Consider the following 14784-nt stretch of genomic DNA (forward strand, 5'->3'; position numbering starts at 1 on the left):
AAATCTGAGGAAGGACATTATTGCCATAGAGGGAGTGCAGAGAAGGTTCACCAGACTGATTCCTGGGATGTCAGGACTGTCTTATGAAGAAAGACTGGATAGACTTGGTTTATACTCTCTAGAATTTAGGAGATTGAGAGGGGATCTTATAGAAACTTACAAAATTCTTAAGGGGTTGGACAGGCTAGATGCAGGAAGATTGTTCCCAATGTTGGGGAAGTCCAGGACAAGTGGTCACAGCTTAAGGATAAGGGGGAAATCCTTTAAAACCGAGATGAGAAAAACTTTTTTCACACAGAGAGTGGTGAATCTCTGGAACTCTCTGCCACAGAGGGTAGTTGAGGCCAGTTCATTGGCTATATTTAAGAGGGAGTTAGATGTGGCCCTTGTGGCTAAGGGGATCAGGGGGTATGGAGAGAAGGCAGGTACGGGATACTGAGTTGGATGATCAGCCATGATCATATTGAATGGCGGTGCAGGCTCGAAGGGCCGAATGGCCTACTCCTGCACCTAATTTCTATGTTTCTATGTTTCTAAATCCTCTTCCTCAGCACCCCTGCCAATTTGATTCACCCAATCTATATGTAGATTGAAGTCACCCATTATAACTGTTTTACCTTTGTTGCACGCATTTCTAATTTCCTGTTTGATGCCATCCCCAACTCCAATACTACTACTGTTAGGTGGCCTGTACACAACTCCCACTAGTGTTTTCTGCCCCTTAGTGTTTCGCAGCTCTACCCATATCGACTCCACATCCTCCAAGCTAATGTCCTTCCTTTCTATTCTGCTAATCTCCTCTCTAACCAGCAACGCTACCCCACCTCCTTTTCCTTTCTGTCTATCCCTCCTGAATATTGAATATCCCTGGATGTTCAGCTCCCAGCCTTGGTCACCCTGGAGCCATGTCTCTGTGATCCCAACTATATCATATCCATTAATAACTATCTGCACATTCAACTCATCCACCTTAATACGAATGCTCCTTGCATTGAGACACAAAGGCTTCATGCTTGTTTTTACAACATTCTTACCCCTTATACAATTATGTTGAAAAGTCGCCCTTTTTGATTTTTGCCCTGGATTTGTCTGCCTGCCACTTTTACTTTTCACCTTGCTACCTATTGCTTCCACCCTCATTTTACACCCATCTGTCTCTCTGCTCACACATTTAAGAAAGCCACCACCTCTTATTCTCTGTTTATTATCTTTTTCTTCTTTCCCCCCTACATGTTGGGTCTGAGTGCTTCCCTTCTCTGCCTCCTGCCTTACACACTGTCTACTAGCTTTATCTATTTGAGTCCCTCCCCCCAACCATTCTAGTTTAAAGTCTCCCCAGTAGCTTTTGCAAATCTCCCCGCCAGGATATTGGTCCCCCTCGGGTTCAAGTGCAACCCGTCCTTATTGTACAGGTCACACCTTCCCCAAAAGAGGTCACAATGATCCAGAAACTTGAATCCCTGCCCTCTGCACCAGTCCTTCAGCCACGCATTTATCCTTCACCTCGCGCCATTCCTACTCTCACTGTCGCGTGGCACAGGCAGTAATCCTGAGATTGTTACCTTTGCGGTCCTTCTCCTTAACTCTCCTCCTAACTCCCTAAATTCTCCTTTCAGGACCTCTTCTACCTATATCATTGGTACCTATATGTACCACGACCTCAGGCTCCTCTCCCTCCCATTTCAGGATATCTTGGACATGTTCAGACACATCCCAGACCCTAGCACCAGGGAGGCAAACTATCATCCGGCTCTCTTGACTGCGTCCACAAAATTGCCTATCTGACCCCCTAACTATAGAGACCCCTATTACTATTGCCCTCCTCTTCTTTTCCCTACCCTTCTGAGCAACAGGGCCGGTCTCTGTACCGGAGGCCTGGCTGCTGTTGCTAACCCCAGGGAGGCTGTCCCCCCCAACAGTACTCAAACCGGAGTACTTATTGCCAAGGTGTACAGCCACCGGGGTACTCTCTAGTCCCTGCCCTCTGCCCCTTTCCCCTCCTAACCGTGACCCACTTGTCTGCCTCCCGTGGTCTTGGAGTGACCATCTCTCTATAACTCCTCTCTATGACCTCCTCACTCTCCCTGACCAGACAGAGGTCCTCGAGCTGCTGCTCCATGTTCCAAATACGGTCCCTTAGGAGCCCCATCTCGACGCAACTGACGCAGATGTGGACGTCTGGAAGGCTATGAGACTCCATGACTTCTCATGCAGAAGTTTGATTCTGCCCATGCAGAAATCACTGTATTTGTCAGTAACAAATGCTATGCGCTAGATTACTTTGTTTGTGAAGAGTGTTTAGGGTGGGATGGGTCACAACTTCATTCGTCACATTCATTCTCTCCTCTCCGTTTGACCAGAAGGAACAAATATTTGAAAATACATACCACCAGCTTGAAGCACAGTTTTTTCTCTGCTGTTATCACCCTCTTGAACAGACCTCTCATATGTCAGGGATGTATTCATTTTTTCTTCATCTATCTTAGAAACATAGAAACATAGAAAATAGGTGCAGGAGTAGGCCATTCGGCCCTTCGAGTCTGCACCGCCATTCAATATGATCATGGCTGATCATCCAACTCAGTATCCCGTATCTGCGTTCTCTCCATACCCCCTGATCCCTTTAGCCACAAGGACCACATCTAACTCCCTCTTAAATATAGCCAATGAACTGGCCTCAACTACCTTCTGTGGCAGAGAATTCCAGAGATTCACCACTCTCTGTGTGAAAAATGTTTTCCTCATCTCGGTCCTAAAAGATTTCCCCCTTATCCTTAAACTGTGACCCCTTGTTCTGGACTTCCCCAACATCAGGAACAATCTTCCTGCATCTAGCCTCTCCAACCCCTTAAGTTTCTATAAGTTCCCCCCTCAATCTTCTAAATTCTAGCAAGTACAAGCTGGGTCTATCCAGTCTTTCATCATATGAAAGTCCTGACATCCCAGGAATCAGTCTGGTGAACCTTCTCTGTACTCTCTCTATGGCAAGAATGTCTTTCCTCAGATTAGGAGACCAAAACTGTACGCAATACTCCAGGTGTGGTCTCACCAAGACCCTGTACAACTGCAGCAGAACCTCCCTGCTCCTATGCTCAAATTCTTTTGCTATGAATGCTAACATACCATTTGCTTTCTTCACTGCCTGCTGCACCTGAGTGCCTACTTTTAATGACTGGTGTACTATGACACCCAGGACTCGTTGCATCTCCCCTTTTCCTAAACGCCCACCATTCAGATGGTCTACTTTCCTGTTTTTGCCACCAAAGTGGATAACCTCACATGTATCCACATTATACTGCATCTGCCATGCATTTGCCCACTCACCCAGCCTATCCAAGTCACCTTGCAGCCTCCTAGCATCCTCCTCACAGCTAACACTGCCCCCGAGCTTCGTGTCATCCACAAACTTGGAGATGTTGCATTCAATTCCCTCGTCCAAATCATTAATATATATTGTAAATAGCTGGGATCCTAGCACTGAGCCTTGCGGTACCCCACTAGTCACTGCCATAGTCACGGCCTGCCATTGTGAAAAGGACCCGTTTACTCCTACTCTTTGCTTCCTGTCTGCCAGCCAGTTCTCTATCCACATCAATACTGAACCCCCAATACCGTGTGCTTTAAGTTTGCATACTAATCTCTTATGTGGGACCTTGTCGAAAGCCTTCCGAAAGTCCAGATATAACACATCCACTGGTTCTCGCTTATCCGCTCTACTAGATACATCCTCGAAAAATTCTATGAGATTCGTCAGACATGATTTACCTTTCATAAATCCATGCTGACTTTGCCCAATGATTTCACCACTTTCTAAATGTGCTGCTATCCCATCTTTAATAACTGATTCTAGCAGTTTCCCCTATCTTGTTGTAGCCCTTGCACTTGTTTCTAACAGTTTCCCCAATCTTGTAGCCCTTGCACTTTAAAAAAACTGTGATTTATTTGTAGCTGTAACACTTTACTCTTCATTTTATTTCCTTTCACTTTTTTTGTACTGCAACATGTACATTTCTGCTATATTGCAGTTGCCATGAGAAGCTATCAACCTGAAGCATTATTTCTATTTCTCTCTTCATAAATGCTGCCTGACCTGCTAATTAAAAGTGGGATGAGGACATTGGCAGAGTAGGAAATGGGAGATAAAGGTTGAAAATTCTGCATTCAGAATGTTTTCTTGATTTCACCATGCATTGTGCAAAGCGGGCAGATTGTATTGAAACTGGCTGCAGTGATTGATAGAGACTATTTTCCAAAGGGTGGGAGAAACCATGAAATAATTTGTGGAACACGTCAGAAACTTGCATGAGGGTTGTAGTCGGGGAAGGGTGGAAGTGTATTGCAGTCTGCCATAAATCTAAAAATAGTTTTTCTTTTCTTTGATAGATTGTAAACTTCAGGAAGCAGATATTGTTTTTCTCGTAGATGGATCAACGAGTATTTATCCTAAAGACTTTGGATTGATGAAATTCTTTCTGAAAAGCTTGACTAATGTTTTTCCTGTCGACCCGAATAAATTCCAGTTTGGTCTGGCGCAGTTCAGTACAAATTACCAAAAGGTCGTTGAATTAAATGATTTTGCAACGAAAATTCCTTTGCTGAGGAAAATTGAAGAAATGGACCAACTGACAGGAGACACATATATTGGAATGGCTCTAAGAAAGACGGCTGACTTGTTCACAAAGAAAGCAGGTAGTCGTAAATCATCTGGAGTTCCCCAATACCTGTTAGTGGTCACGGATGGGGAGTCAACAGATCCTGTGGTTGCCTCAGCTGAACAAATTAGACAAGATAATATAAACATATTTGCTGTTGGCATAAAGAACGCAAGTAAGCCCCAACTTTTACAAATCTCAGGGTTGAGAGAAAACATATTTTTTGTTGAAGAATTTGAAGATCTGGACACGATTAAAAGAAGGGTCATCCGCAGGGTGTGTACATCAAAAGCAGGTGAGTGAAGGGTTCTTTTTCTTCCTTTTAATTTAGTTGGTTAAGATTTATCACAGACTGTATATCAATTGTCAGAATTACTTAAATATCATTTCTTTAGTTTTTCAACACTATGTTTTCTAAATTGAAACCTACGATGTAATTATAGTTGTAAACCAGAAGTTGGGCAGGCTAGGACTTTATTCCTTGGAGTGCAGGAGATGGAGGGGTGATCGTTTAGAGATATATAAAATCATGAGGGGAGTAGGAGCTGGGGTGAATGCACAGAATCTTTTTCCCAGGTTAGGGGAATCAAGAACTAGAGGATGTAGGTTTAAGGTGAGAGTGGAAGGATTTAATCGGATCCTGAAGGGCAACGTTTTCACACAAAGGATGGTGGAGCTGCCAGAGGAAGTCGTTGAGGCAGGTACAATTACAACATCTAGACGTGGGCAACTAGATGGATAGAAAAGGTTTAGAGCGATATTGTAGCAATGTTACAAAATTTTGAGATTTTAAAAATCAAGTCTGCAATTTATCCCATCAGATAAAGCATAAAAAGAAGTTTAATTTGACACCTAATTAACTTTCATTTCTTCAGTATTAAAAAAGGTATGGCCATTTTCATGCTCAGAAATTAGCATCTTGTTCCCTATTGCTTTTCCATTGACTTAACACAAAAGCTGTGATCGAGGACAGTCAAAAGCCCATAACATTCTTAAAAATTAAGAGAACTGAATGAAATTTTCAGTTATTATAGATTGAAGCATTTTGAAAAATATAAAACATCTTACTTGGATGATCTGAAATTAAAGCATATAATTAGTTAACCTAATTGTAGCTAATTACAAAATTGACCGTTGTGACGGAAATAGTAATAAACACCCAGACTGCCTTGAAAATTAAAAAATGTGATATTCTCAAGATCAGAACTTTAATATTATTGTATTATATGCTGTAATTCCATAACAGATAGGTAAATAAATTACAATTTCTAGCAATAGACCAAGTGGAGAAGATCAGTTGCTAGCTGGTACATTGGCATATCATATTCAGTAGCATCATCATACTCTGTACACCCGCTGAGTTTCCCCAGCAATTTTGTGTACCTATCATACTCTGTACACCTTGTTTTTCTTCTTTTCAAATTTGGCATTGTAAACTACAGGTTTTTGCTCTTCATACCACGCATGACATGCCTTTCTGCCCACTACTTTCCCATTAAGAATGTCCTGTAGATTCCATTTCTTAAGAAAAGGATAACTTTTTTAAATAGCCTAAGTATCCAAATAACAAACTAATCCCATTCACACAGGAATTCACAATATAACAAGATTTTTAAATCTCACTGTCATGAATTTATATGCCAGATGGAAAGAATTTAATGTTTAATTCCCATAAAAATTAATCCAGAAACATCCACTCAAAATGTAATCAAAATTATTGTTTTTTGCATAATACATATGACTCAAACTGTTGTGAATATTCAGTTTAAAAATAATAATCATGGAGAGAGAATAACACAAAATATAGACAATTTGGATGGTTTATGACATGATTGTGCAAAAAAAAAAGAGGATTTAAATCATCTAGCTTCTGGAACGTTGCATTTGTGGTGAGTTTGAACTCCATATCGGCAGGAAAAACACTGCCGGTTCGTATTGGGCCCAAATAACATTTTCGCAACGTAAAATTAGATTAAAGCCATCCCAAGAAGCAAGATTATATGTAAAATGAACGATGTACCCTTTGTTTTGTTCCGTTCTTGCGATCCGCCACGTTGTAGGCATTGAGGGCATTTTTTAAATTTTAGTTGCTTTTTATTTTAATCCAAATATTAAATTGTCCAGCGAATTTTTTAAAAAAAATACCGCGAACGGAAGTCCGATCGATATTTCATCAGCAGCTAGCAGCCCGAGGAAGTCCACCTCCGACAGGTAGTACAAAATGGCATTTTAATCCCGGCCCCTCCCCAAATACGCCAAAGTCGAGCACACGGCCGGTGGCAGAACTGTGGCGGCGCCGCTGAAGGTAAGTATTGTAATTGGCCAAAAGTGGAGAAATTGGCTTATTTGGGGCATCTTGTTCGGCATGGACAAGTTGGGCTGAAGGGCCTGTTTCTATGCTGTATAATAAATACCCAGCAACTTCCAGAAGTGATGAATAAATAGGTATTTGAAACAGTGAATAACTTACGCAGAAAGAGCAGGAACGACAAGCCCGTCAAAGACATTATGAAGTTGGTTCTGCCTCTCAACCTTTAATGGATATTTCATCCACGAGGCTTCATATTAATTTGTGTCAGTCTAAAGAGTTTAATAACTTAGTTGGGTGTCTGATCTCCCTGCTTTTTCAAAATGATTGAGAGATGGATATATTTTCAAGTAAAACCTGGAGTAAAATAAAACAATATTGCAAATAAATTGCTTAAATCCTCAAATCATAATATACTCTTTTGATATTAGACACATTTGGGACTATTGCAAGAGTAAAAACAATGCCGACTGTGCTGGTACATGTGTGTGAGCAGTTTCTTCTTTCTTCCAGATTGCATCATTGATGTTGCCATTGGAATAGATGTCAGTAGTCTGAAACAATTGCAGACGACACCTGGCAGTCAGCTGAAAATGCAGATGCATCTGAATAGCATCATTGACAGAATGTTGGATCTTCACAACATCAGCTGCAAGGGAGGTCACAGTCTCAACATGAGGGTTGACTTTCACAAGTCCAAAATGGAAACAACCGACTTTACAAGCATTGATTCCAGAAGTGAATTACCATTGCAGGGAGCTAATTTGACTGCTGATTATCTGCTTTCATTTTTAAACAAATTTAAGATTCACTTGGAAAAGCATTGGAAGGTAACATTTGTTAAGTCTGGAGATATGACTGTGCCATAATTTATGAGGATTACTCTTTTAAAAAAAGTTGTTCAGAATCCATAGTCTTACAGCGTGGAAACAAACCCTTCAGCCCAACTTGCCCACACCAGCCAACATGTCCCGTCTATACTAGTCCTGTCTACCTGCGTTTGGCCCATATCTCTCTAAACCTGTCCTATCGATATACCTGTCTAAACGTTTCTTAAACGTTGCAAGAGTACCTGCCTCAACTACTTCCTCTGGCATCTTACACCATACACCTACCAAACTTTACCTGAAAAAATTGCCCCTCAAATTCTTATTAAATCTTTCTCCCCTCACTTTAAACCTATGTCCTCTGGTTCTTGATTCCCCTACACTGGGCAAGAGATTCTGTGTGTCTACCTGATCTATTCCTCTCATGATTTTATACACCTCTATAAGATCACCCCTCATCGTCTTGTGCAGCAAGGAATAGAGTCCCAGCCTACTCAACCTCCCCCTGTAGCTCAGTCCCTCAAGTCCTGGCAAGATCCTCGTAAATCTTCTCGGCACTCTTTCCAGCATGATAACATCTTTCTTCTAACATGGTGCCCACAACTGAACCCAATCCTCTCAATGTGGTCTCACCAATGCCTTATAAACTGGAACATGACCTCCCAACTTCGATACTCAATGCTCAGACTGATGAATGTCAATGTGCCAAAAGCCTTTTTGACCACCCTATCTACCTGTGATGCCACCTTCAATGAACTATGCTCCTGTACTCCGAGATGCCTCTGCTCTACAACACTCCCAGAGGCCTACCATTCACTGTGTGGGTTCTGCCCATTTAATGCTCCCAAAATGCAACATCTCACATTTCTCTGCATTAAATTCCATCAACCATTCCTCAGCCCACCTGCCTAACCGATCAAGATCCCGCTGCAATTTTTGACAAACACCTTCACTATCTACAATACCACCCACTTTAGTGTCATCTGCAATCTTGCTAACCATGCCATGCACGGTCTTATCCAAATCATTTATATTGATGACAAACAGCAATGGGCTTGGCGCCAAACCCTGAGGCACAGATCATGTCAAAGGCCTCAAGTCCAAAAAGCAGCCGTCCACCTTCACCTCCTGCTTCCTTCGATGAAACCAATTTTCTATCCATTCAGCTATCGCTTTTTGAATCTCGTGGGATCTAACCTTCCAGAGCAGCCTACCATGCAGAACCTTGTCAAATGCCTTGTCAAACTAAAATCCATATATACAACGTCAACAACTCTGGCTTTGTCGATCTTTTTGGTCACATCAACAAAAAACTCAATCAGGTTTGTGAGACATGGCCTCCCATGTACAAAACCTTGTTGACTATCCCTAATCAGCCCTTGTCCATCTAAGTGCACGGATATTCCATCCCTCAGAATACTCTCCAATAACTTTCCGATCACAGATGTTAAGCTCATTGGCCTATAGTTCCCAACCTTTTCCCAATAGGCCTTCCTGAATAGAGGCACAATACTTGCCTCCCTCCAGTCTTCTGGCACATTGCCTGTATTTAATGACGATGCATAAATCTCAGCAAGAGCTCCTGCAATTTCCTCTCGAGCTTCCCATAGTATCCTCGGATATATCTGATCAAGCCCGGGAGATTTGTCTATCTTCATACACATCAGGACCTTCAGCATTTCTGTGACTGTAATACTGATTGCTCTCAGGACACTTCCAGTGACTACCCCAAGATACCCCATCCTCCAGTCTTTCTCCATGGTAAAAACAGGGGAGAAATATTCATTGAGGACCTTGCCCATTTCATGTGACTCCACACAGAGTTGACTGCTTTGATTCCTGAGGGGTCCCACTCTCTCTCTTGTTATCCTTTTTCCATTTAAGTGTTTATAGAATTGCTTGGGATTACCCTTAATGCTATCTGCCAGAGCTGTCTACTGTCCCCTTTTTACCATTCAGAATTCCTTTTTTAGCTTACTCCTTAGTTCCGGAAACCACTCCAGTAAAACACTTGATCCCTGTTGCGTACAGCTGTCCCATTCTCCCTCTTACTCTTGATCAAAGCCTCAATTTCCCTCCTCATCCAGGCTTCCTTACACTGGCCTGCCTTGCCCTTCACTCTAATATGGATGTGCTTGTCCTTATCTCTTGTCAGCACACATTTGAAAATCCCACTTTCTTGATGATCCTTTTCCATCAAAATACCTAATCCAATCTACTTTAGTGTTTTCCTGTTTCATACCATCAAAGTTGGCCCTGCCCCAATTTAGCATTTTATCTCGTGGGCCTGATCTGCCCTTATCCATAATTATCTTACCAACCACCAAAGTCAGGCTAACCGGTCTATAGAAACATAGAAACATAGAAATTAGGTGCAGGAGTAGGCCATTCGGCCCTTCGAGCCTGCACCGCCATTCAATATGATCATGGCTGATCATCCAACTCAGTATCCCGTACCTGCCTTCTCTCCATACCCTCTGATCCCTTTAGCCACAAGGGCCACATCTAACTCCCTCTTAAATATAGCCAATGAACTGGCCTCGACTACCCTCTGTGTCAGAGAATTCCAGAGATTCACCACTCTCTGTGTGAAAAAAGTTCTTCTCATCTCGGTTTTAAAGGATTTCCCCCTTATCCTTAAGCTGTGACCCCTTGTCCTGGACTTCCCCAACATCGGGAGCAATCTTCCTGCATCTAGCCTGTCCAACCCCTTAAGAATTTTATAAGTTTCTATAAGATCCCCTCTCAATCTCCTAAATTCTAGAGAGTATAAACCAAGTCTATCCAGTCTTTCTTCATAAGACAGTCCTGACATCCCAGGAATCATTCTGGTGAACCTTCTCTGCACTCCCTCTATGGCAATAATGTCCTTCCTCAGATTTGGAGACCAAAACTGTACGCAATACTCCAGGTGTGGTCTCACCAAGACCCTGTACAACTGCAGTAGAACCTCCCTGCTCCTATACTCAAATCCTTTTGCTATGAAAGCTAACATACCATTCGCTTTCTTCACTGCCTGCAGCACCTGCATGCCTACTTTCAATGACTGGTGTACCATGACACCCAGGTCTCGCTGCATCTCCCCTTTTCCTAGTCGGCCACCATTTAGATAATAGTCTGCTTTCCTGTTTTTGCCACCAAAATGGATAACCTCACATTTATCCACATTATACTGCATCTGCCAAACATTTGCCCACTCACCCAGCCTATCCAAGTCACCTTGTAGTCTCCTAGCATCCTCCTCACAGCTAACACTGCCCCCCAGCTTAGTGTCATCCGCAAACTTGGAGATATTGCCTTCAATTCCCTCATCCAGATCATTAATATATATTGTAAATAGCTGGGGTCCCAGCACTGAGCCTTGCGGTACCCCACTAGTCACTGCCTGCCATTGTGAAAAGGACCCGTTTACTCCTACTCTTTGCTTCCTGTTTGCCAGCCAGTTCTCTATCCACATCAATACTGAACCCCCAATGCCGTGTGCTTTAAGTTTGTATACTAATCTCTTATGTGGGACCTTGTCGAAAGCCTTCTGGAAGTCCAGATACACCACATCCACTGGTTCTCCCCTATCCACGCTACTAGTTACATCCTCGAAAAATTCTATAAGATTCGTCAGACTATAGTTTCCACTCTTCTGCTTTGGTCCCTTCTTGTACAGCACGGTGATATTTGCATTTTTCCAATCTTTAGGAACAACTCCTAACTCTAGTGATTCTTGAAATATCACAACTAATGCCTCCACAATCTCTGAGGCCACCTCCTTCACCCAGGGGTGCAGTCCATCCGATCCAGGTGATTTATCCACCATCGGGCCTTTCAGTTTTCCTAGCATCTTCTCCTTAATAGCTAGGGGCCACAGTTTTAGAATAAGGAGTAAGCCATTTAGAACGGAGACCAGGAAACACTTTTTCTCACAGAGAGTGGTGAGTCTGCGGAATTCCCGGCCTCAGAGGGCGGCGGAGGCAGGTTCTCTGGATACTTTCAAGAGAGAACTAGATAGGGCTCTTAAAAAAAGCCGAATGGCCGACTCCTGCATCTATTCTCTATTGTCTATTAACAATCACCATTCCACCTACTTCCACCCCCTGACTCTGCTGGTTTCTTCCACTGTGAAGGCTGATGCAAAAAAGTTATTCCATTCCTCTGCCATTTCTTGATTTCCCGCTATCACGTCTCCTGCAACATTCTCCAGTGGCCCAAGGTCCACTCTTGCCTCTTTTTTACTCTTTATATATCCATAGAATATTGCTATCTTCTTTTATATTATTGCCAAGCTTACATTCGTACTTTATCTTTTCTCTCCACATTGTCCTTTGAGTTACCTTTTGTTGTTCTTTAAAAACTTCCAAGTCCTCTGACTTCCCACTAATCTTTGCAATGTTATATGCCCTCTCTTTTGCTTTTATGTTGTCCTTGACTGCCATAGTCATCTTCCCCCCCCCCCCCCCCCCCCCCCCGGAATCTTCCTCTTTGGAATGAAATGATCCTGCACCTTGTGAAAGACTATCAATCTTTGATCAAAATCATTATTTTTTGCACAATACATCTGACTAAAACTGTACTCTGTATATTTAGTGTGAAAATATTGATCATGGATAACACAAAATATAGATGATTTTGATGCTCTTATGACATGATTGTCCAAAAAAAAAAATGAATTGAATTATCTTGAGAGTGGGTGTTTCTGGAATGTGATCGATTGGAATGTTGCCGTTAATTTAAGTCCATATCTGTAGGCAAGACATGGCCGATTCGTATGTGGGCTGAAATAACATTTTTCGCATCATAAGATTAAAATAAAGGCACACCATAAAGCAAAATAATACGTTAAATAAACGACATACCTTTTGTTTTGTCTTGATATTGCGATCCATGATGTTGAAGGCGTTTTTAGTCACGAGATGGCCTGTTTCCATGCTGTAATTGTTATATGTTAATTCACTTCATATATTTTTGTGTGGGTAAAAAAAATATTGGAATTGGGCAGTGTAGGCCCAAAATAATAAATTAATTGTCTATCTGCTCATTGCTAATTCAATATAAAACCAGTCCAGTACTTCACAACACTAGTTACTGCCCAGAGAGTTAACTCGAATTCCTCAATATGGTTTCGAAAACTGCTATATTGGTAAAATTTGCTTTATTCAAATATAGCTGGAATCTCTACTATCTATATGTCACTGCAACTCTCCCGATCTACACATCATTTTGATCTCTACCATCTGAAATCTCCACAATATAATCTGCAATCCATTGTGTCCCAATGATACACATGGATGCATTTGTATATGATCTTTCTTATCTGTGATTTCCTTTATCTGTGCCTCTTTTTCTCTCCCCCCCCCCCCCCCACCCCCCTCCCCCCCTTTTACCTAGAGTTAGTATATCCCCCTACTCTAGGTAAAATATATTGTAATTGGGCAGTTTGGGCTCAAAATAATACATTCATTATCTATCTGCTCATTTCAGTAAAATAGTGCATTTACCCCATCTATTCCTCTCATGATCTTATACTGTACATCTCGAAATATTTATACCTACAAGAAGGTACAGGAGCCTGAAAACTATGATGTTCAAGTTCAGGAACAGCTTCTCCCCTGCAGCCATCAGGCTACTAAATGCTCCAACCTCCAAATAAACTCCCAACTAAGATTTAGGAGCATTGTTTTTGTCTTTATTTATTTTATATATATTTTTCCTATTCAGGATAAAAGACAATAACACACTCTTGACTCTTAGCTCCCTTGACTCATGAAGATCACCTCTCATCTACCTGCACTCCACAGATTAAAGTCATAGACTGCTCAATCTCTCCATAGCTCAGGCTCTCAAGTCCTGGCAACAGACTCATATATCTTCTTTGCATCCTTTCCAGCTTAACAACATCTTTCCTACAACTGGGTGACCAAAACTGAACAAAATAATGTAAATGTGGCCTCATCAATGTCTTCTGTAACATGACCTTACAACTTCTATACTCAATGAACTCTATGACTGATGAAGGCCAATGTGCCGAAAGCCTTCTTGACCACCCTATCTGCCCGTCCCGCAACTTTCAAGGAACTACAGTATGTACATGCACTCCTAAATACTTCTGCTTTACGACACTCCCCAGAGCTCTGTCATTCACTGTGTTGGCCCTGCCCTGGTTAGACTTCTCAAAATGCAATACCTCACCCTTCTCCATATTAAACTCTATCAACAATTCCTGAGCATATGTGCCCAACAGATCAAGACCCTGCTGCAATTTTGTATCGCCATCTTCTCTATCTATAATATCACCCACTTTAGTGTCACCTGCAAAATCTATTAATTGAAATAAATGAAAAACGGCAATGGGCCCAGCACCGAATCCTGAGGCACACCACTAGTCGCAGGCCTTCAGTCCAAAAAACCACCTTCCACCATCACTCGCTGATTCCTTCCATGAAGTCAATTTTCTATTCATTCAGCCAGCCTTGGATCCCATGCAATCTAACCTTCCAGAGCAGTCTACCATGCAGAACCTTATCAATTGCTTTGCTGAAATCCATGTATACAATGTCTTCAGCTCTGCCCTCATCAACCTTTTTGGTCACATCCTCAATAAACACAATCAATTTTGTGAGACATGATCTCTTATGTACAAAACCGTAGATAGACACAAAATGCTGGATTAACTCAGCGGATCATCTTTGAAGAAAAGGAATAGGAGATGTGGAAGAGGTGATAATTAAGGGATACAAACAGGGAAATTAGCAAGACTAGGGTGGGAGAGGGATGGAGAGAGAGTGAATGCAAGGGTCACTTGAAATTAGAGAAATCAATATTCATACCACTGGGTTACAAGCTACCCAAGCGAAATATGAGGTGCTGTTCCTCCAATCTGCGTGTGACTCACTCTGACAGTGGAGGAAGAAACAGGACAGACGGTCAGGATAGGAATGGGAAGAGGAGTTGAATTGTTTGGTAACTTGGAGATGACATAGGCAAGGTGGACTGTACGTAGGTGTTC

At 42.1% G+C, this 14784-nt stretch overlaps 1 protein-coding gene across 1 annotated transcript in view; it reads left to right on the forward strand.

The window, feature by feature from the left end:
• Positions 1 to 14784, forward strand: part of LOC116985519 (collagen alpha-6(VI) chain-like) — a 211272-nt gene that overhangs the window by 97990 nt on the left and 98498 nt on the right. The window contains exons 11-12 of the mRNA XM_033040294.1: positions 4384 to 4947; positions 7474 to 7790. Coding sequence (XP_032896185.1) covers positions 4384 to 4947; positions 7474 to 7790 — 881 coding nt within the window. The remainder of the gene's footprint in view (positions 1 to 4383; positions 4948 to 7473; positions 7791 to 14784) is intronic.

This window comes from Amblyraja radiata, chromosome 2, assembly GCF_010909765.2.
Source record: "Amblyraja radiata isolate CabotCenter1 chromosome 2, sAmbRad1.1.pri, whole genome shotgun sequence".
Lineage (NCBI taxonomy): Eukaryota > Metazoa > Chordata > Chondrichthyes > Rajiformes > Rajidae > Amblyraja > Amblyraja radiata.